This window comes from Papio anubis, chromosome 4 (assembly GCF_008728515.1).
Source record: "Papio anubis isolate 15944 chromosome 4, Panubis1.0, whole genome shotgun sequence".
In the NCBI taxonomy this organism is placed as follows: Eukaryota; Metazoa; Chordata; class Mammalia; order Primates; family Cercopithecidae; genus Papio; species Papio anubis.
In genome coordinates, this window is record NC_044979.1 from 160,999,295 (window position 1) to 161,019,846 (window position 20,552).

At 40.0% G+C, this 20,552-nt stretch overlaps 1 protein-coding gene across 1 annotated transcript in view; it reads left to right on the forward strand.

Moving 5' to 3' along the window:
• The window catches only part of JAM2 (junctional adhesion molecule 2), a 79,583-nt gene extending 64,980 nt beyond the window's left edge, over nucleotides 1-14,603 (forward strand). The window contains exons 7-10 of the mRNA XM_003895589.4: nucleotides 2,789-2,896; nucleotides 6,237-6,252; nucleotides 9,153-9,195; nucleotides 11,476-14,603. Coding sequence (XP_003895638.1) covers nucleotides 2,789-2,896; nucleotides 6,237-6,252; nucleotides 9,153-9,195; nucleotides 11,476-11,508 — 200 coding nt within the window. The 3' untranslated portion in view covers nucleotides 11,509-14,603. The remainder of the gene's footprint in view (nucleotides 1-2,788; nucleotides 2,897-6,236; nucleotides 6,253-9,152; nucleotides 9,196-11,475) is intronic.
• The last annotated feature ends 5,949 nt before the right edge of the window (nucleotides 14,604-20,552 follow it).

A 20,552-nucleotide genomic window follows, 5' to 3' on the forward strand; every position in this document is an offset into this window, starting at 1 on the left:
TTACCTTGTACTACCAGCACAATTTCTGTTTATTTTTCCTTCCATTTAAATGGTCCTGTTTACTTTAAACATCTACCTTTGCCTTCTCTTAAGGAATTGTATCCGGGAAGTCATGGTTTTGATGTATTAGTTACTTTTTCTTAGCACACAATAAATACGTAATGAATAAAATTTAAATGTTTGTTTCTCCATGAGGACCACTTTAATTTGGACATGATTCTCACATATCTACTCTTTCTAAATACAAGTTAGCTTGGAAGTTAAAATTAGTTTGTTTAATGCTCATCCATTGATCCGCGGTGTTTTGCGTCCTTGGTTGGGACTTACATCTTTTGAAATACATACAAATTCATAAATTCATTTTTTTTGTTTTCTTTGTGAATTATAACTATTTTCACATGTAACCAAAATTAGAATATGTTAACTCTCCTAAGAAATTTTTTCAAAGTGCAGGATTTGTTGATTGTTTTTTGTACTGACTCACTGTAAAACTCCAGCAGACCCTACTCACACTGAGCCTTTCAGCAGTTTAGTTCCTTTTCTTTCAGTCAGAAAATGGTACCTTCCTTTTATAGAGACTTTTTTTCCAAAAAAAAAATCACAAAATATTTTCATATTTAATGTTACATTTTCCTCTACAGTGAGGCATAATATGGCTGTATGACTTGCGCAACATCACAGAAAATGGTGAACAGGATATAAGAAGTTAACTTACTCCTAATCTGTTACTCCTCTATCTCCCATTTCATTGAAGAAAAATAACATAAAATTCATACCACGACTTAGCACTTACAGGACAATTTTTTGTGTGAATCCTTCCTTCATAGATATTAAATTCATTGATAAACTACAAGACAGTTTTTTTTGGTCAGATATTAGCCCTTACTTTGAACGCTTCATAGATGTCAAATTTATTGACTACTACAAAGTAAATAGAAGGCACACTTTGGTTCTCAGGAATTTCACTTATTGATTTGACTTTGCCTAAGATTATGATTACTGTAGATTTTTTCTCTATCTGCTCTTTTTAATCCAAGCAAATAAAAAGCCGAATCTTACTGACCTCTCAATACCCAAGCAAACTGAGTTTATACCAAGCAATAATTAATGTTTTCTACTCTGGTCAAATTACTTAACCTTTCAAAAGATTTATCAAGTTTTCTTTTTAAAAAAAAAAATCAATCAATATTTTGGAGGTATTTAAGAAAATTAATAACACAATTGGCATTAGGAAAGAATTTCAAGACCTGAAGTTTTTATAATAAGCAGATTCACTTGAATAGTATCTCTAAAAAGATCATTTCCAAAATGTACATTGCTTTAAAATATTTAAATTATTTTTGAGAAAATGCTACCTAATATTTTCTCTAGGTTATTTAATCATATGCTAATTAAAACTTGTTTTTTAAAATGGGAACTCTTTGAAGAATTGCTCCTTTAATAAATACATGGCAAGTATCTAAATGGCAGAAGAGTGTGGCTCATAAAATCCTCATGGACAAGATGGAGAAATATGGTCCAAACAATGTTTTGGTGGATCCACACGCAGTTGAATCCCATGCTCAAAGAATGTTAATAAATTGTGTTGTATGACGGGAGGTGTCTACTAGACTGTTACATAGTTCTTTCCTAAACAAATGCATGTTCATCATGTTATTAATGACTTGAATGAGAGTATTTGTAATAAAATTCTCAGTTTGCAGAATTGTTAAGCTTGGAAGGTTAATGTTATTATTAATAATTTTTTATTAATTATATTAATAATAATACATTATAATTAATGTATTATTGGGCAACAGATTCAATCTGGGAAGAATCACAGTAGTTATTTCCAAACTTGGGTTCAAAACATCCAGTTGCATTACATTAGAGGTTGGATGCCTTAACAGCCATAGGAAAAGCCTCAGAGAATTTAATTCATTTTTCATAAATGGATGACAATTTAGTTGCATATATGTATATGGCTGTATACACACATATATACACACACCCATATAATTCAAAAAGGAAGGTATTTCTTACTTAGTTTTACAGAATAACAATGACATGTGCTTTTTTTTGAGACAGTCTCTCTCTGTCACCTAGACTGGAGGGAAGTAGTGCAGTCATAGTTCACTATAATCTCAAACTCCTGGGCTCAAGTGATCTTCCAGCCTCAGCCTTCTGAGTATCTGGGGCTCCAGGAATGCACCACCATATCCGGCTAATTTTTTTTATTTTTTATTTTTTAGAGATGGATTCTTGCTCTGTTGCCTAGGCTGGTCTCAAATTCCTAGCCTCAAGCAGTCCTCCCACCTCAGCCTCCTGAGTAGCTGGGATTACAGGCGTAAGCCAACATGCCCGGCACCACATGCTGTCTTTGATGCCGAGTTTTTCATTATTTGTGAAATTCACACAGATGATGATGTAGAAGAGTTTTAAGATGTGGGGTAGGGGGTGGCAGTAGAATACTTGAACTCATTGAACTTCAAAGATCGCTTCCGGTCTTTTAATCCTGTGAATTATTACACATCTCCAAATGAACGTAAAAGAATACCACACATTTTATTTTTTAATCTGAGAAGTTTTTAAAATTTAGTATTTTCCCAAAGCTTCAGTTCTGTTAATATGTTTAATCAATTTTGAACCATGTCTTAGAAGTGAGTTAGTTGAATAGGCTTCAAAATCGTTAAAGTATGCTTTATGATATAGCTGCAAAGGGGACCTTTTTTTGAACCTTTTCAATTTAATGACTGCATCAGTCCGTGTAATCCACATAAATTTATGCATAGTTTATTTTGCATTCCAGATGATCTCAACATAAGTGGCATCATAGCAGCCGTAGTAGTTGTGGCCTTAGTGATCTCCGTTTGTGGCCTTGGTGTGTGCTATGCTCAGAGGAAAGGCTACTTTTCAAGTAAGTGAATCTCACCCTTCTTTGGCAGATAACTTTCTATGGCTATGGAGTTTATTTATGAGATACTGTTTCTCCTTGGAAGTTGTTTTTTTTGTTGTTGTTGTTGTTGTTTTTCCAGACAGAGTCTTGCTCTGTCACCTAGGCTGGAGTGCAGTGGTGGCAAAATCTCCACTCAATGCAACCTCCACCTCCCAGGTTCAGGTGATTCTCACGTCTCAACCTCCCAAATAGTTGGGATTACAAGCGTGCACCAACACACCCAGCTCATTTTTGTATTTTTAGTAGAGATGGAGTTTCGCTATGTTGGCCAGGCTGGTCTCGAACTCCTGGCCTCAAGTGATCTGCCCACCTTGGCCTTCCAAAGTGCTGGGATTACAGGTGTGAGCCGTCGCGCCTGGCCCTCTCCTAGGAAGTTCTAACAAACTCTGGAGAATATTGTTCATTTATTTTCTGCTATAGAAAATGTTCAGGATGACATGCAGGTGGCTTATGAAACACCTTGGCAAACCTAGGGAGAAAAGGCAAAACTGCCTAGTTGCAAATTCCAGGGAGTACCACAGAATATGCAAGGGGCATCCTTGGAGTGATGTAGTGCAGCAAGACAGAGATATTTAATGTGAACAGATATTTATAGTATCTTTGCATGTTTTTAAGATTTTTTTTTTTTTTTTGAAAGAGTCTCGCTCTGTCGCCCAGGCTGGAGTGCGGTGGCACAATCTCAGCTCACTGCAAGCTCCATCTCCCGGGTTCACGCCATTCTCCTGCCTCAGCCTCCCGAGTAGCCGGGACTACAGGCGCCTGCCACCATGCCTGGCTAATTTTTGTATTTTTAGTAGAGACGGGGTTTCACCGTGTTAGCCAGGATGGTGTTGATCTCCTGACCTTGTGATCCACCCGCCTCGGCCTCCCAAAGTGCTGGGAGTACAGGTGTGAGCCACCATGCCCGGCCAATATCTTTTTATTTTAAGTTAGGAATTGTATATCTCAAGATATAAGTTGATTTCAAATTTATAAAGAAATTTCATTGAAATAAGTAAGTGAAATATTTCATCAGTGTAGAACAGTGAAGTGTTGAATGTTAAATTTAGGACAACTGTATTTAGAAGAGAATTGTTCAGCCGGGTGTGGTGGCTCACGCCTGTAATCCTACCACTTTAGGAGGCTGAGGCGGGTGGATCACGTGAGGTCAGGAGTTCGAGACCAGCCTGGCCAACATGGTGAAACCCTGTCTCTACTAAAAATACAAAAATTAGCCAGGAATGGTGGCACGTGCACCTGTAGTCCCAGCTACTCAGGAGGCTGAAGCAGAGGAATCACTTGAACCTGGGAGGTGGAGGTTGTAGTGAGCCAAGATTGTGCCACTCCACTCCAGCCTGGGTGAAAAAGCAAGACTCTGCTGCAAAAGAAAAAAAAAAAAAAGAGAATTGTTCAGTCAAAACTAGAAACCTATTGTATTTATGAGAACTACTTCTGTACACAGTGTTGAATTCTTCAAATTTAGACCTTTTGTAACTTCACACCTCCATTTGATGATGCAATAGGTTTGATGTAAATAGGTGAGATTTAAAAATGTTTTATTCTCTTAATGCATTTCTTCACTCTCTAATATTATTGGAGAGCTCAGAAGCTGCAGCACTCTATCAGGTCCACTGGCAATAGTGTATAAAATAAAATTTTTAATTGAATTATAAGTTTTTAGCATATACAAGTTCTAGACCCATTGTTTTACAGCAAACATTAATTTTGGAATTTCAATTTTTAAAACAATTTTTTTTTTTTTTTTTTGAGACAGGGTCTCACTCTGTCACCCATGCTGAGTGCAGTGGTGTGATCATGGCTCACTGCAGCCTTGACTTTCCAGGCTCAAGAGGTCCTCCCACCTCAGCCTTCTCAAGTAGCTGGGACCACAGGCACATACCACCACGCCTGGCTAATTTTCTTGTATTTTTTGTGGAGACAGGTTCTGGCTCTGTTGCTCAGGCTGGTATCGAACTCCTGGGATCAAGCAATCCTCCCACCCCAGCCTCCCAAAATGCTAGGATTACAGGTGTGAGCCACCACTCCTGGCCTTAAAAAAAAATTTTTGTGCCAAAATAAAACTTAAATATAAAATGTGTTCCTAATAATACCTACAATTAGGTATTACGGCTCATAAAATGTTTCTGTGGACATGGATTCCAAGAGATGCCCTATAATTAAGAATAACTGGGCTGGGTGTAGTGGCTCACACTTGCATTCCCAACACTTCGGGAGGCCGAGGCGGGAGGATCACTTGAGTCCAGGACTTCAAGACCAGCCTGGGCAACATAGGGAGACCCTTTCTTTACAAAAAATAAAAAATAAGCCAGGCATAGTTGCACACGCCTTTAGTCCCAGCTACTCAGGAGGCTAAAGTAGGAGGATCGCTTAGCCCAGAAGGTCGAGGCTGCAGTGAGTTATAATCTCACCACTGCACTCCAAGCTGGATAACAGAGCAAGACACTGACCAAACAAACAAACAAAAAGAGCTGCTCTGTCAATTAATACTTGTTCAGTGCTTCAATGCAGTCCACTGCAATGTAACTTTATGAATTGAATCCAGCTGTGTCCCCCTGCTGGTCATCAGCGAAAGTACAGACAAGTAAGATGACTCAAAATTCTTGTCATCTTTATACCCTAAAAGAATACCGGTCTGAGTTTTTTAACGAGGAGTTAGTAAACAAATTTTCCTAAAGTACTGAATTAATTAAAAGTTGACTTGAATATTAGGGGTTCGTTACCTAAGAATGTTACTCTCATTTTCATCTAGCAGAAAAATCTATCCAAGAGAACCATATTCTTGAACTTATGTTTAGGACACAGGTTGGCAGACTAATACCTGTGGACCAAATCTGTGGACCAAATCTGCCCTCCCCACCTATTTTTCTATGGCCTGTGTACAAAAATGGCTTTACAGATGAACATTTACAATCTATTTGATGATAGGGACTACTGACTTTGAACCCCAATTAAAGAGAAATGTTATCTTCCCCAAAAGAATTCCATTTCTCTAACTAGTAGGCCTACTTTTCAAGACTTTTATTATTATTATTATATTTTTTATTTTACCCTTAAAAATGTTTGGAAATTTGTTTGCTCTCTTGTTTTAAGTACCTACATAGTATCCTCTTGGCCCCAAAGCCTAAAATGGATGCTGTATGGCTCTTTATCAAAAGAGGTTGCCAACTCTTAATTTAGAAGGTATAAATGTCAACAAGATTAAAATTAATAAAAATAAATTAAACCCAAACTCATTTTTATATGAATCTGTATCATACCATAATAACCCTTGCATTAATGATATATATTTTTTCTTTTGTAGAAGAAACCTCCTTCCAGTAAGTATACTTTCCTACAATGCATGTTTCCTCTATGTCAACTACTTTTCTATTAATCATCTGTTTAAAGTCAAAAGAAGGAAGTTGGGTTATTTGTGTAGGTTTACTCTCCCAAGAAGTTACACAAGTTTATCAAGAAATACATCTGTATTAGGCTGTTCAGCAAGCTTTGATAACTTGCTGATCTGTTGGATGTGGGCTGTGAGAGAAACAGAGAAATACCTGAGACGGGGTAGTTTATTTTAAAAAGAGGTTTAATTGGCTCATGGTTCTGAAAGTTGTGCAAGCCTGGCACCAACACTGCTTGGCTTTTGGGGAGGCCTCAGGAAGCTTTTACTCATGGCTGAAGGCGAAGCAGGAGCAGGCATGTCACATGGCAAAAGCAGGAGCAAGGTTGGGGAGGTGCCATATACTTTTAAACAACCAGATCTCAAGAAAACTCAGTCACTATTCTGAGGACAGCATCAACGGGGTGGTACTAAACCGTTCATGAGAAATCCGCCCCCCCATGATCTCATCAGCTCCCACAAGCCCCACCTCCAACACTGGGTATTACTATTCAACATAAGATTTGGGCGAGGCAAATATCCAGACTCTATCAACATCACACTTCACACTTCATACCTACTTGTAAATGACAGTACAGAGAGAATGATGATTACCCAGACAAGAAAAATGGTCACTAATTTGATTTCATAAGCATATCTATAAACTAATTTTAAAAAACATATTCACTGTATTTTGCTAAATTGAAATTTTTCACATAAAATTTTAGTTAACAGTCATTTTTTACATTAATTGAATACCAATTTTGCGCCTAACACTGTTCTAAGGACTGGGGATACAGCAGTGAACAAAACAGGCCAAAAACCCCACAAAACTCTGCCTTATGGAGCTTACATTCTAGTAGAGAAAGGCAGAAAATAAACAGATAATAGTATATAGTATATCAGATGGTGGTATCATGGAGAAAAATAAAACAAATAAGAGAATATAGAATACAAAGGGTAGGAGTGGAGATTGTAATTTCAAATAGGGTGGTCGGGAAGGATCTCACTAATAAGGGATTTTTGAGAAAGGCCAGAAGACGGTGAGGAAGCAAGTTGTGCAAATAAGAATGAGAAGAGCGTTCAGGCAGAGGGGAGAGAGCAAACTGAAAGATCCTGAGGCCAGGCAAGCCTAGAGTATCTGAGGGATGTCAGCGGGACCAGGGTGGCTGGAACAGAGTGAGAGAAACAGAGGAGATGAGTGTACACAAGTAACGGTGGGGGCAGACTGTATGGAGTCCCTTTTAGGCGGTTGTGAGGAGTCTGGCTTTGGTCTGAGTAAGATAGAAAGTCGCTGGAGGGCACTAAGCAGAGGAGTGGTGTCATCTTAATTTTTCAAAACTCACACTGGCTTCTCTGTTAAGAATAAACTGAGATGACAAAAGATGGAAGCAGGGAGATCAGTTAGCAAACTACCACACCAAGTGAGGCAAGAGAAAACGGCGGCTGGTGCGAAAGCAGTAGTGTTGGAGATGCTGAGAAGTGACAGTGTTTTGGATATAATGTTTTAATAACTTGCTGATCTGTTGGATGTGGGCTGTGAGAGAAACAGAGAAATCGAAGATGGCTTCAAGATTATGAGAAGGATGGAATTACCATTTACGGAAGTGTGGAAGATTTTAAGAGGAGAGAGTTTGGGAGTGGTGATGGGGATAAGCGGAGAGGTTGGAGTGTTTGGAATTTTAACATTTGATATGCTTATCTGATTCCAAGTGGAGGTAATCAGTAAGTAACTGAATATTCAAAATCTAGAGTTTGGGGAAATAACTGGAAATGGAATGGTAGGAGTCATTGGTACATGAAATATGGATGAGCTCCCCAAAGCCCTGCAGTTTGTGCTTGTTTTATGACTGTCCTTCTTGTATGAATGGATGTGGCAGACCCAACTTTGGCTCCATAGGCGTAGAGAGAAGATGGATGACAAACTATCTGAGGTCATGGCAGTTGCGAGTGGAGAAGATACACTGAAGCCACGGCTTCAGACAGTTTGTCATCTCCTAATTCCTTTGAAGAATCAGCTGCCGTTGACTTCCTGTTCCCAGATTTCTGGCTCAATCCTGGTCTCTCAGTCTCGTAAGATCCTAATACAAGTCTAGGTTGAAGTTTGAATTATCGAGAACTAGCAGTAAGAAAGCCAGTGAGTTCAGAAGGGCACAGTAGCCTGAAAGTGTTGCTACTTCCCACCCCTAACCTCCAGGTGATTGTGAGGACTTCCGCTTTTATTGAGTGCCACAGAAAGTAATTGGAAGGTGTTGAGCAGAGCGGAGACATCGTCTTACGTTAAGTGGGAAGGGTGACATGGCTGCAGTGAGGGAGGTTATTCTTCCATCAGTATCTCTAGCAAATCAAGTAGTCATCTGGTGGGGAGTAACTTCATTCCTAGACATATGCCCTCACATTCATTAAATCTGTGGCCTTCAAAATATGTTGAATGACAAAATGGATGACTGGAACCCTAGTCACCATGTAAAACTTTTTCCATGGAAAAATAAAATAAATTTTGAGATTATAATAGTCAAGCTTTCAAAATGTTAAATGTTAATATATTAAATTAAAAGTTAGTCAGTCTCTGGTTTGTGCATTCCACAAAAACCTTTCTTTAGTATACCAGCCATAAGCTACATTTACGTGCACAAGGCTTCACACTGATGTTTTGTTGCATGAGTTTCTCTGTGAATATTGTCTGTAAACATAAGGAATTCAGCAAGAATTCTTGTCTTGTTTTCTACCTAAGATATATGTTCATGTTCTTGCTGAGAAAATGTATGGAAGTAAAATTAACTAAAAGAGCATATGTGTTCCAGATTGGAAGTGATAATGCAGTAAATATGGTCTTTTATATTCCACAAACAGGAAGAGTAATTCTTCATCTAAAGCCACGACAATGAGTGAAAATGTGAGTAGTTTTAAAGCATATTTATAGAATGAATGTGTTTAGGGAATAGGGCAGGGAAATGAATTATATGGACTTTGTGAATTTTCACTTTTAATACACTTTGCACCAGTGTCTATCACTGGTGTTTAAAAGGAGCTAAATAGATGTTAGCTTCTGTACCCTGTCTAGGATGGCATGATAAAGATACCTGGCATTTCCAATTGCAGAAGTGATCTTTAATCATATCACGATTTGTTTCATGGTATTTTCTATAATTAGTCTGTCTTCTTAGTCTCACTAGGTCTGGCATTATCGGCTCTCTTTGACAGATGAGTAAATTAAAACACAGGTTCTTACAGGATAACAGTGGTGGAGCTAGGACTCAGGCCCTTTTCTTCCCTGTAGCTTGACCAAGCAGAGTGGTTCCAGCAGATCTGTGGTTCTAGGACTCACCTTTGGTTATGTGAAGTACTTGGAACATTTTAGGGCTAGGCAATGTCTTAGTCATTGACTAAGGACTGCTATAACAAAAATACCATACACTGGGTAATTTACAAACAACAAATTTATTTTCAGTTTTGGAGGCCGGGAAGTCCACAGTCAAGGCGCCAGTAGATTCAATGTCTAGTGAGAGCCTGTTCCTCATAGATGGAGCCTTCCTGCTGTGTCCTCACACAGTAGCAGGGGCAAAACAAGCACCCTCCGGCCTCTTTGATAAGGGCACAGTTCCATTCATGAAGGTCCTGCCCTCATCACCTGATCACCTCCTAAAGGCCCCACCTCTTAATATTATTGCATTAGGGATTAGGTTTTGACATATGAATTTTGGGTGACACAAAGATTCAGACCAGAGCACAGAATATCCTGTTATAATTGAAAGGAACATTTCAGAAATGTTTGAAAAGATGCAATAATTACCTAACTCAGAGGGTTTAAGGAACATAGACATTTGGACCCTTTGTAAACACTACATTGATGCAGCAAATACCATTATTACTCAGATTTTGTAGCTCTTTGGATGGATATTCAGCCTTCTGGATGATTTTCTCAGGAATATAGTGGGTTGGGGTGGGGGGAGTTCCTATGGTTTTAGAGGCCTAAGTCGTTTCTTGAGAAACAAAGCATGGGTTCTCAGAAACACTTTACTCATCTATGGCAGGAATTCTCTCAGGTTTCCTCTCAGTAGAGTCTGGAGGGTGGGGCAGGGCGGGGGTCGGGGGAGGGGGGAGCCTGGACATCAGTATTTTAAATGCATAAGTGATTTTAATGGATAGTAGTGTTTAATATTCATCCACTTTTCTGTACAAATTTGATTTTTAAAAATTGTTCCAGAAACTATTATAGAATTCACCTTATTTTGTGGTTTACTACACTGAAAACATACTGATGTTTAATTAGGGGACAAGAAACTTTGTTCCTACCATTTTTGTTCCTACAATTTACAGAAAGTACTCTCGGAGTGTAGAATCGAATACTCCCATCCCTCCAAAAATATGAAGCACATTGTGGCTAAACTGAATGAACAAAAGCCATTTATTTTTTCTTTGCCTTCCTCTCAGTCGCCCTCATCAGCTAAGAGCTAGAGTCCCCTTCAGTTCTCTTGTGCCCTACACCACAGGGTTTCTCAACCTCAACACTACTGATACTTTGGTCCACATCATTCTTTGTGTAAGGTGCTGTCCTGTACATCGCAGGATGCGTAGCAACAGGCCTGTCCTCCAACACTAGATGCCGGGAGCATCCTCCTAACAGGATTTATCTGCCTCTGCCTTCCAGTCCTACCTCTTTACTCTCTGGGCAAAGCTTCAGAGTACCTTGTCTGCTAGGAGTTAGTTAATTAATTCCCCATAAAACGGGTTTAATTAAATATATACTGGTTTGGCTAGGTGCACTGGCTGACGCCTGTAATCCCAGCACTTTGGAAGGCCGAGGCAGGTGGATCACGAGGTCAGGAGTTCTAGACCAGTCTGGCCAATATGGTGAAACCCCATCTCTACTAAAATACAAAAATTAGCTGTGCATGGTGGCGTGTGCCTGTAGTTCCAGCAGATTGGGAGGCTGAGGCAGGAGAATCACTTGAACCCGGGAGGCGGAGGTTGCAGTGAGCTGAGATCGTGCCACTGCACTCCAGCCTGAGCAACAGAGCAAGACGCTGTCTCAAAAAATAAATAAGATAAATAAATAAATACTGGTTTTTACCTGTAAAATTCTTACAATAAATATAGCTTGATATTCATAAGATTTATGTTTCTTTAAATACAAGTTAATATATTTAAACTTGTTTTTTCTTTCTTTTCCTAGGATTTCAAGCACACAAAATCCTTTATAATTTAAAGACTCCACTTTTGAGATACACCAAAACCACCGTTGTTACACAAATTATTAAACTATTATAAAACTCTGCTTTGTCTGACATTTGCAAAGAGGTACATGAGGAAATGAAAGTGGTATTTCATTTTAATTTTTATGACTACTAACTCACCTGAACTTGTTATTTTAAACAAATAGTTCTGTCCACACCTAAAATACAGTCTGGCTTCTTGTGTCTGGACTAAGTTAAAAGAATCAAAATACTTTGTAATATTCTGGGCTTTGGGAACTGTTAACCATATCCTAACTTCTAGAGAACGTTACTAAAATGTAATATACTGATTGTGAAGTTAATCCACAGATCATGAAAATATAAATCAGACTCTGAGCGAGAGTCTGATTTAGGGCGTCCAACAAATACTCAGACAGATGCAAAAGGAACCTCTGGTCTCATTTCTGCCAGACTCCTCTTTTCTCCCCTCATATCATCTTATTCCGATGCTCGTTCATCACTAACATATCCACAGAAAGGAGGAAGCGGGATGGGTCTTAGGCCTGAGGATTTGCACTTAGTGTTTACTTCCATTCCTGAGAACTAAAAGCAACATCAAAAGAAATACCTAATGGCTGGAGCCCACAGGTGTGCACCACAGGATTCGCCTGGTGTGTGTCACTGATTTCTTCATTAAATGTAATTTTGACGGTCAAACACAAACCAAAGTGGCTTATTTCACCCCTACTGCTGCTTGCCACTGCTTCCTTCTCGTAAGATTTCTTTGAAGAGGATCAGTGACCTTGGCATCAGAACTCACCACTGGAGGCTACACAAGTTTGCAGATACCTTTCCCTGCAGGAGTGGTGACTTCACATCTTTCTGTCTCTAAAAATTGTGCAGTGACATTCCGGGTCAAGTTCCTTGGTCAGGGGTTGCCAATTCTGCTTTTGGAAAAGGAGGGATGTGGACGGAAGAAGTTATTGTCTACAAGGAAGATGAGATGAGAAAGCTCACTGACTCCCTGCATCTGGTACCCCTCTTGATACATAGTGGGCACAGGAGAAATGGCTCAAATGAAAAGTTGGTCTAATGTGGGTTTCTCAACTGATGAACCACAAAAGCCTCCAGCTACTATTACAATGTGAAAATTCCAATGATCCATTTACCAGAGCAGTTAGACTATGTTAAAAATGCATATCATCTGTAACTTCTTTTAATTACCGAATTGATATTAAAAACAAAACATGGCTAAGGCATGTCCTGTTCTGGGCAAATCTGGATGAAAAGGTCACTTGCTACCTTTGACAACTATGAACATGGTTAATCTTCTTTCTTTTTCTTTTTTGAGACAGAGTCTCAAAAAAGCAGGCAGGAGTGCAGTGGCACAATCTTGGCTCACTGCAACATCTGCCTCCCCTCTGCCTGCCAGGTTCAAGCAATTCTCCTGCCTCAGCCTCCCAAGTAGCTGAGATTACAGGCATGTACCACCACACCTGGCTAATTTTTGTAATTTTAGTAGAGACGGGTTTCACCATGTTGGCCAGGCTGGTCTCGAACTTCTGACCTCAAATGATCCACCCGCCTCAGCCTCCCGAAGTGCTGGGATTACAACCATGAGCCACCGCACCCGGCAGGTTAATCTTCTTTCAAAAGAATCTTATCTTTCTACCCAATTGGCAAAGCAAATCCTCAGGATTCACTGAACAAATGGATTAAGCACCCACTGAGTGCCTAGCATGTGCCTGGACACCAGGCCACTGGGAAGATGCTCCCCCTTTGACTTAGCTGTGACATTCTATGTCTCTCACCAGATCCCTTCCTGGAGGTCGGGCTTCTGTAACATGGCTCTGCCCCCAAAATCAAATTTTCACCACATGATCAGGGATCAGCAAATATTTTTTGTAAAGAGCCAGAAAGTAGATATTTTAAGTCATAAGGTCCTTGTTAACAACTACTTGACTCTGCCATTGTAGCACAAAGGCAGCCACAGCCAAAATAAGCAAGCGGTCATGTCTGTGTTCCAATAAGACTTTATTTACAAAAACAGCAGGCACAGACAAGATTTGGCCCACAGGCATAGATTCCCAACTCATGGTGGTGAAGGACAGAAAAAAACACCTGTTTGCAAGCTTTTGTAAGAAATCAGGCTGAATATGACCTGTTTTGGTTGGAAGATTTCTTTGGTTTGAGGAATGCTTTCCTCTTGCCTTGGCATGCCAAGAGGATAGATGACTCTGAACGACGCCTCTTCAGACATACCTGTCATCACACGAGATCAACTTCTTCAGTTTAAATGACACAAATCCACATTGTGGAGGGAAAATATGTAGTGCCTTAGCTTCACTAATAGTTGTAAAACTTCTTTTGAAGACATCAAAGGCTAGAGGATTCATTTTATGCAGTGTGAACATCTAACATTCTCTGTGTCAAATATATATTGTACATTACCTTAAACTATTGTAATAGCTAGGTAACAATCCTTGTATAAAGAATGTTTTCTCCCACACAAAGGGCACAGTATTGAGCACTAATTTCCTAATTATTAAAAGTACACATATGTATCTGTGGGTCACTGGTGTCCAGACTTGTATTTCCATTTGTGTTTACTTGAGGAATTTGAACACTAACAATTGGTAAAATCCCATTGTAATTCTTACAGCATTTTGACTTTACTTTCTTGCAGTGAATTGTGTTGTGTAAAGATTAGGGCTTTAAAATCTTTATTAGCAAGCTTTGTTTTGTTTTCATTATTGTTGCTGTTGTAACCAGATTTAATTTATTTTTAGTTGGAGGTTTGACCTAGCTAAATCTGGACCAATTGTTTTTCAATACAACTTTGCAAAGAACTTCCTTCGTCCACAGGTGGCTTTGTTTGATTAAAGTCTACACTAATAAAAATAGCTGAACTTGTTCAACTTTTTAGCCCCATATAACAGTGCAGGGAAAGAGTCATCCACCTATTGTTATTCATAAAACCCAGGAAACTACACCCTTTTACCTTCTGTAGCTACAAGGCTAGCTGCTGGTTAGCTGTTTAAGATTAGAATCTCATCATCTCTGTTTGGATGGCTGCCAACTTCTCAAATGCTGAGAAAAATGCTCTGAAAATAAAAAGCAAAAACTATTTATTGAACACTTCATATATGTCAGAGGTGGAGATGGATGGGGGTGAGGATGTATAAAACCTCATTCATCTCAACGATACTATAAAGTGGGTAATGTCATCATTTTGCAGATGAGGAAACAGTTACTGACTTGCCAAGTTCACGGAGCTGAGGAGTGAGGAATCAGGGTCTGTGGGGACCCAGATCAGTCTGATCCAGGATGTTTCACACACCATGTTTTTCTCCACCCCATGATTTCCTTTTAAATTCCTTGTTGTTATTGTTGAGATGGAGTTTTGCTCTGTCACCCAGGCTGGAGTGCAGTGCCGCAATCATGGCTTCCTACAGCTTTGACTTCCCAGGCTCAAGTGATTCCCCCAGCTCAGCCTCCCAAATAGGTGAAACCACAGGTGTGCGTCATGCCCAGGTAATTGTTTATTTATTATATTTTATTTTTGTAGAAGCGAGGTCTTGCCATGTTGCCAGGCTGGTCTCAAACTCCTGGACTCAAGCGCTCCTCCCTCTTCGGCCTCCAAAACTGCCAGCATTACTATAGGCTTGAGCCCGGTCCTTTTACTGACTGATTGATTGAGACGGAGTCTTGCTCTGTCACCAGGCTGGAGTGCGGTGGCATGATCTCGGCTCATTGCAACCTCCAGGGTTCAAGCAATTCTCTTGCCTCGGTCTCCCGAGCAGCTGGGACTACAGGTGTGCACCACCACACTTAGCTAATTTTTGTGGTTTTAGTAGAGACGGGGTTTCACCATGTTGGCCAGGATGGTTTCGATCTCTTGACCTCGTGATCTGCCCACCTCAGCCTCCCAAAGTGCTGGGATTACAGGCATAAGCCACCATGCCCAGCCAAGCCCAGTCCTTTTAAATTCTTGTGTTATTCTCTGTCACTTTCCCTTCATCCTCAGTTATCTCTGGCCCCTCCACGGCCTTCCAGTCTCACTGTCAGACAAAATGCCTTTTTGTCGTGCCTTCCCCCCAAACCAGTCTAAATACCACAGTGGACCATTTCATTCTCTTCCACTCTCCTATCATTCTCCGAAGATGCCCAAATCTCTAATATTATTTTGAAAAATATTGAGGCTAACCAGGATGAATGCATTTAAATCCTATCACCACTACTGCCCCCTCCTATCTCTAAATCTCTCCATCTTTAGCCTCCCATTTACATTGACTACATCATTCATTGTCTTATTCGATTCTTCAGTCTTTCACCTTTATCTCAGGCTTTCACTACTATCTCAACTTTTGTCTCCTGGGAACTTCTACCCTCAAGTACCCTCTCACAACATCAATCTCTCCAGTTCCAAAGGCTCCTTTTCCCTCTAATCTCTTCTTCCCCCCACCCCGTCCATTAATTTGCTCCATTTCTCTTGAACCATGTCAACTCCCTTCTTCCTTCCCCTGGCTAAAACCCTTTCACTCTTCCTTTACCTGGTCTATCACAAAATCTAAACTCCTCAGCCTGGAATTCAAGGTTTCCCACCCATCACAGACACATCCCGTCATATTGCCACAGCCTATGTATTCAGCTACATATTCTACTAACTTCTTTGGTTGCCTTATGCACCCATTAAACTGAGCTATGGTCATTTTCTCTTAACCTGTTTTTCCCCCTCCTCTATACATTTACTTATAATACCCCATCCACCTGGAATGCTAATTCTCGTAAACACAAGACTTGTATATTCTATCTACTCATTAAGAGACAGGTCAAATTCCACCCCCACAGGACAGCCTTCTCTCATTTCCTCTGCTGGAAAAGGTTTCTTTCTTCTCTGAATTTCCGTAACCCTTGATTCACTTACTGGTTTCTATCCCATGATAGGAATGAACATGTTTGATACCCCTACCAATCTGGAAGCATTTTGAGAAAAGAACCATGTTTTACACAACCTTATAAGACCCAAATAATTTAACAGCATCTAACACGTGGTTGGCATTTAATAAGTGATAAATGAATTTTTCAAAATCAAAGGAACACTTGTCAAAGAGCAAATTTAGCATTTAATTATAAAATTTCCCCATAAATTGTTAGAATATTAATAAATGATTATATTCTGAAATATGTAATTACAATAGTTATCTAATATGTGAAGTTACAAAATTGTTCCATGAATGAAGGTTGGATAGAAACTATTTTTCTCATACCAGTCTTTTAGCAATTAGACATGAATTTCCACACAGTTCTTAAGAAGCTCTTCAAATATTTTTCCAACTTTAAAATTTTAAAATTTAATTTTCCATCTTTTGTTTTCTCTTTTTGGAACACTTTTAGCATTAACAACTGGTTAAGAAATCCAAGGTAAACTAAAAGCTTTCATTTGTGATACTTTCAATATTTGTTTACTTTTCAATATATGCCAAGTTTTTACTTGACCAGGTTTGAAAAAATGTAAGACAAACTAGAGTGTAAAACGTCTTTTTACTTTCTACCAAGAAAATGCTCTCAAAACAAGTGAAGAGTGTGTGTCAACAAAGGACCTGTTTAACTTCTTTGAAACTGAAAGTAGGCTGTTTCAAAGCTCCATCTCATGATCCCTTTATTTTCAACTTCAAGTGTGCTATTTATAAAGTTTCTTAAAGATGGTATAAAAATAGAGATTTACCAAGAGCTATAGTTGGAGTCCTAAAGTTGCTTATGCTTTTTTTTTTTTTTTTTTTTTGAGATAGAGTCTCGCTCTGTCACCCAGGTTGGAGTGCAGTGGTACAATCTTGGTTCACTGCAGCCTCCTGAGGTGCAGTTCACGCGATTCTCATGCCTCAGCCTCCTGAGTAGCCAGGATTACTCGCACTGGCCATCATGCCTGGCTAATTTTTGTATTTTTAGTAGAGACAGGGTTTCGCCATGTTGGCCAGGCTGGTCTTGAACTCCTGACCTCAGTGATCTGCCTACCTCAGTCTCCCAAAGTGTTGGGATTACAGGCGTGAGCCACTGCACCCAGCCAACTTCTTTTCATTCTCAAACTTTCTTTCCAAATATTTACTATAGAATTTAACTACTGATAAATTGAAGTTACTGTAGGTTAAGAAACATTTTATTTCTAAATTTTAGGATAACATATACCAAAGAGAATGAATAAGCATCTCTTTACAAAGATGCTATATTCATGTAACAGGATGTTAATTGGGACTTTCTCTGTTGCTCAAAGACTAAAAACAAGTATCCCACTTTCGAGGGAAAATGAAGGCTGGACGCAGTGGCTCACACCTGTAATCCCAGCACTTTGGAAGGCTGACGTGGGAGGATCATTTGAATCTAGAAGTTTGAGAACAGCATGGACAACACAGTGAGACTGTCTCAAAAAATTGAAGAACTAGCTGGGTGTGGTGACATGCGCCTGTAGTCCCAGCTACTCAGGAGGCTGAGACAGGAGGATCACTTGAGCCCAGGAGGTTGAGGCTGCAGTGAGCTATGATCACACCACTGCAACTTTAGCCTGGGCAAAAGAGTGACTTTGTTTCAAAAAAAGAAAATGAAAAATACATTGGGTATAAATACCCCTTCACTGTTCATGAAGAGACAGCTACCCTGAAATAATTACTCCAGTCCACCACTACTCTTTACCCTTCACCTCATCACACAGTCCTTATAAGCTGAAGTGTATATGGATGGATTTGGGATGGGAAGGAATGAGGGGACAGAAAGAGACAAAGAATGAGTTTGCCAAAGTCATAAGGAGTACTATTCCCCAAGTCACCCCCAAGGGAAGTAAAGAGAATGTTTAAGAGAATCACTTGCAAAAACTGAAGGCACCTGCCAAGGAAACAGGAGCTATTTGAGCCGATGGAAAGAGAGCTGGAAAAAAATATCAAGAAGAGCGGGAGGGCCAGGCGTGGTAGTGTGTGCCTACAGCACCAGCTACTCTGGAGGCTGAATTGGGGGGATTGCTTAAGCCCAGGAATTCAAGGCTGCAGTGAGCTATGATCAAGCCACCGCCTGGGCAACAGAAGAAAAGCCCATCTCTTTTAAAAAAAAAAAAAAAAAAAAAGGTGAGTGAAGTAGGGGAGGATGGTGAAACACCTGTTTTCCCAAGATTTCTTAGGTCAAGGACATGAGTGTCCCGTGGGTCCAGTAGGCACCACTGGAAGTAGCTGGCCTTAAGCCTTCTTGCCAGTGCCTCCCCAGAGCAAACATCGGAAACAGTGTGTACTTATCATTCCAGTGGGAGCTAAGGGGAGTTTGGAAGGGAGTAGGAGTGAATCTGCCATTTAAGAGAATGGAATCTGTACGACTGGGAAGACCTCCTCGGCCACAGGGCCCCCCACAAGAACTCATACATGCACCTTACTAGAGAGCTAGCATTTGGAAGGCTGCTACTACCCCAGGAGCAGCAACAATCAGAGAAACAGTAACAGCCAAAAACAAACAAAAAAAGCCTACACTGAATGTTAAATAAGTAAAAATTGCCAAGCCTTCTTGGGTTACTATTAAAGGTAGTGCTATGTAAGTAACAGACACATGTCCCTTTCTAGTTCTCCTTACCTCTCCTCAACTCAAATTTCCTCTTCGTATAAGGACACCAGTCAGATAGGATTAAGACCTACCCTAAAGGTCTCATTTTAACTTAAAGTCCCTATCTCCAAATAGTCACATTATGAGGTAGTGGAAGTTGGGCTTCAATTCAATCAAGTATGAATTTTAGGTAAACACAATTCAGTTCATAACACCAGGCAAGGGGGAAAATAGCCATTTTATATAACCACAAGCCTGAGATCGTTTGTCATAATCACATAAAGTGGTTCTGAATGGTTAAGTGCAGGACAAGGAGTGACCTGGCAGGCTGAAGTGCTGCACAAAGGCCAGCGTTTGCAGGGTTGGAGCAGTCTAGCCAAAAAGAGGAAGGGACTCTGAGGAAGACGAAGCCTTGGTTAAGATCCCTGACTCACAGCACCACAAGAGGTTCAGCTGGAAAACAGGGAGTGCTTGCTTGACCAAAAGTTAAATGTAAATGCACAGCCCTGTAATATAGGGCACGAGAACAGGATGCTTCCTACAGTCAAACAGAACCCTGTTTCAATAATGAACAAAGAGACTGGGATATTCAAGCAATTCTACAGTTGTGAGACAAGTAAAAAATGTGTTAATGAGATAAGTATGTGTTAGCTGATAAAAGGTAAAATTCAGCTAAACTCTGAATGAAGAAGGAGGTAGAGACAGGGAGAGGAAGCATATGCAGAAAAGGTCAGTTTGTTCTCTACTGACTGGCAGTTCCAGCTGACACAAGACGGCTTTGCAGCCACAGGTGGGTGGAGGAGAGCTGTTTCAGGGTAGGTTAGAGGAAGACACTGGGTCAACTAGACTTCTGTGATTACCTTTAGATAGTGCCATAATTAAATACCCGATTCTCTGTTCCAACGCCTGCAATTATTTAAGTAAAAGTAGTTCAACTGCTCTGTCACTGCTTAGCCACATTTGAAGAAAAGTGGGCTGTTTCTTCCTACTGTACTGCCCTCCCCAATTCCTTCTCTACACAGCATATTAATCGTATCTACATAATTAGGAAATATCTGTAGATCTTTCAAAAAGGTATTCCCTAGCAGGTTTTGCCTTCAGCTATAGTATGCCATAATAAAAATCTATTCCCTTTGGCCCAGGCACAGTGACTCAAGCCTGTAATCGCAGCACTTTGGGAGGCTGAGGCAGGTGGATCACCTAAGGTCAAGAGTTTGAGACCAGCCTGGCCAACATGGTGAAACCCTGTCTTTACTAAAAATACAAAAATTAGCCAGGCATGGTGGCACACACCTGTAATCCCAGCTACCCGGGAGGCTGAGGCAGGAGAACTGCTTGAACCTGGGCAACATAGCAAGATTCCATCTCCGAAAAAAAAAAAAAAAAAAAAAAAAAAAAAACACTGTTGGCTTCACACTTTTACAGAAAATCTTAAAGATCTATTAAAGACCTATATTTAACACATATCAGAGATATTGTCAAATACTAATAAGACATGGCT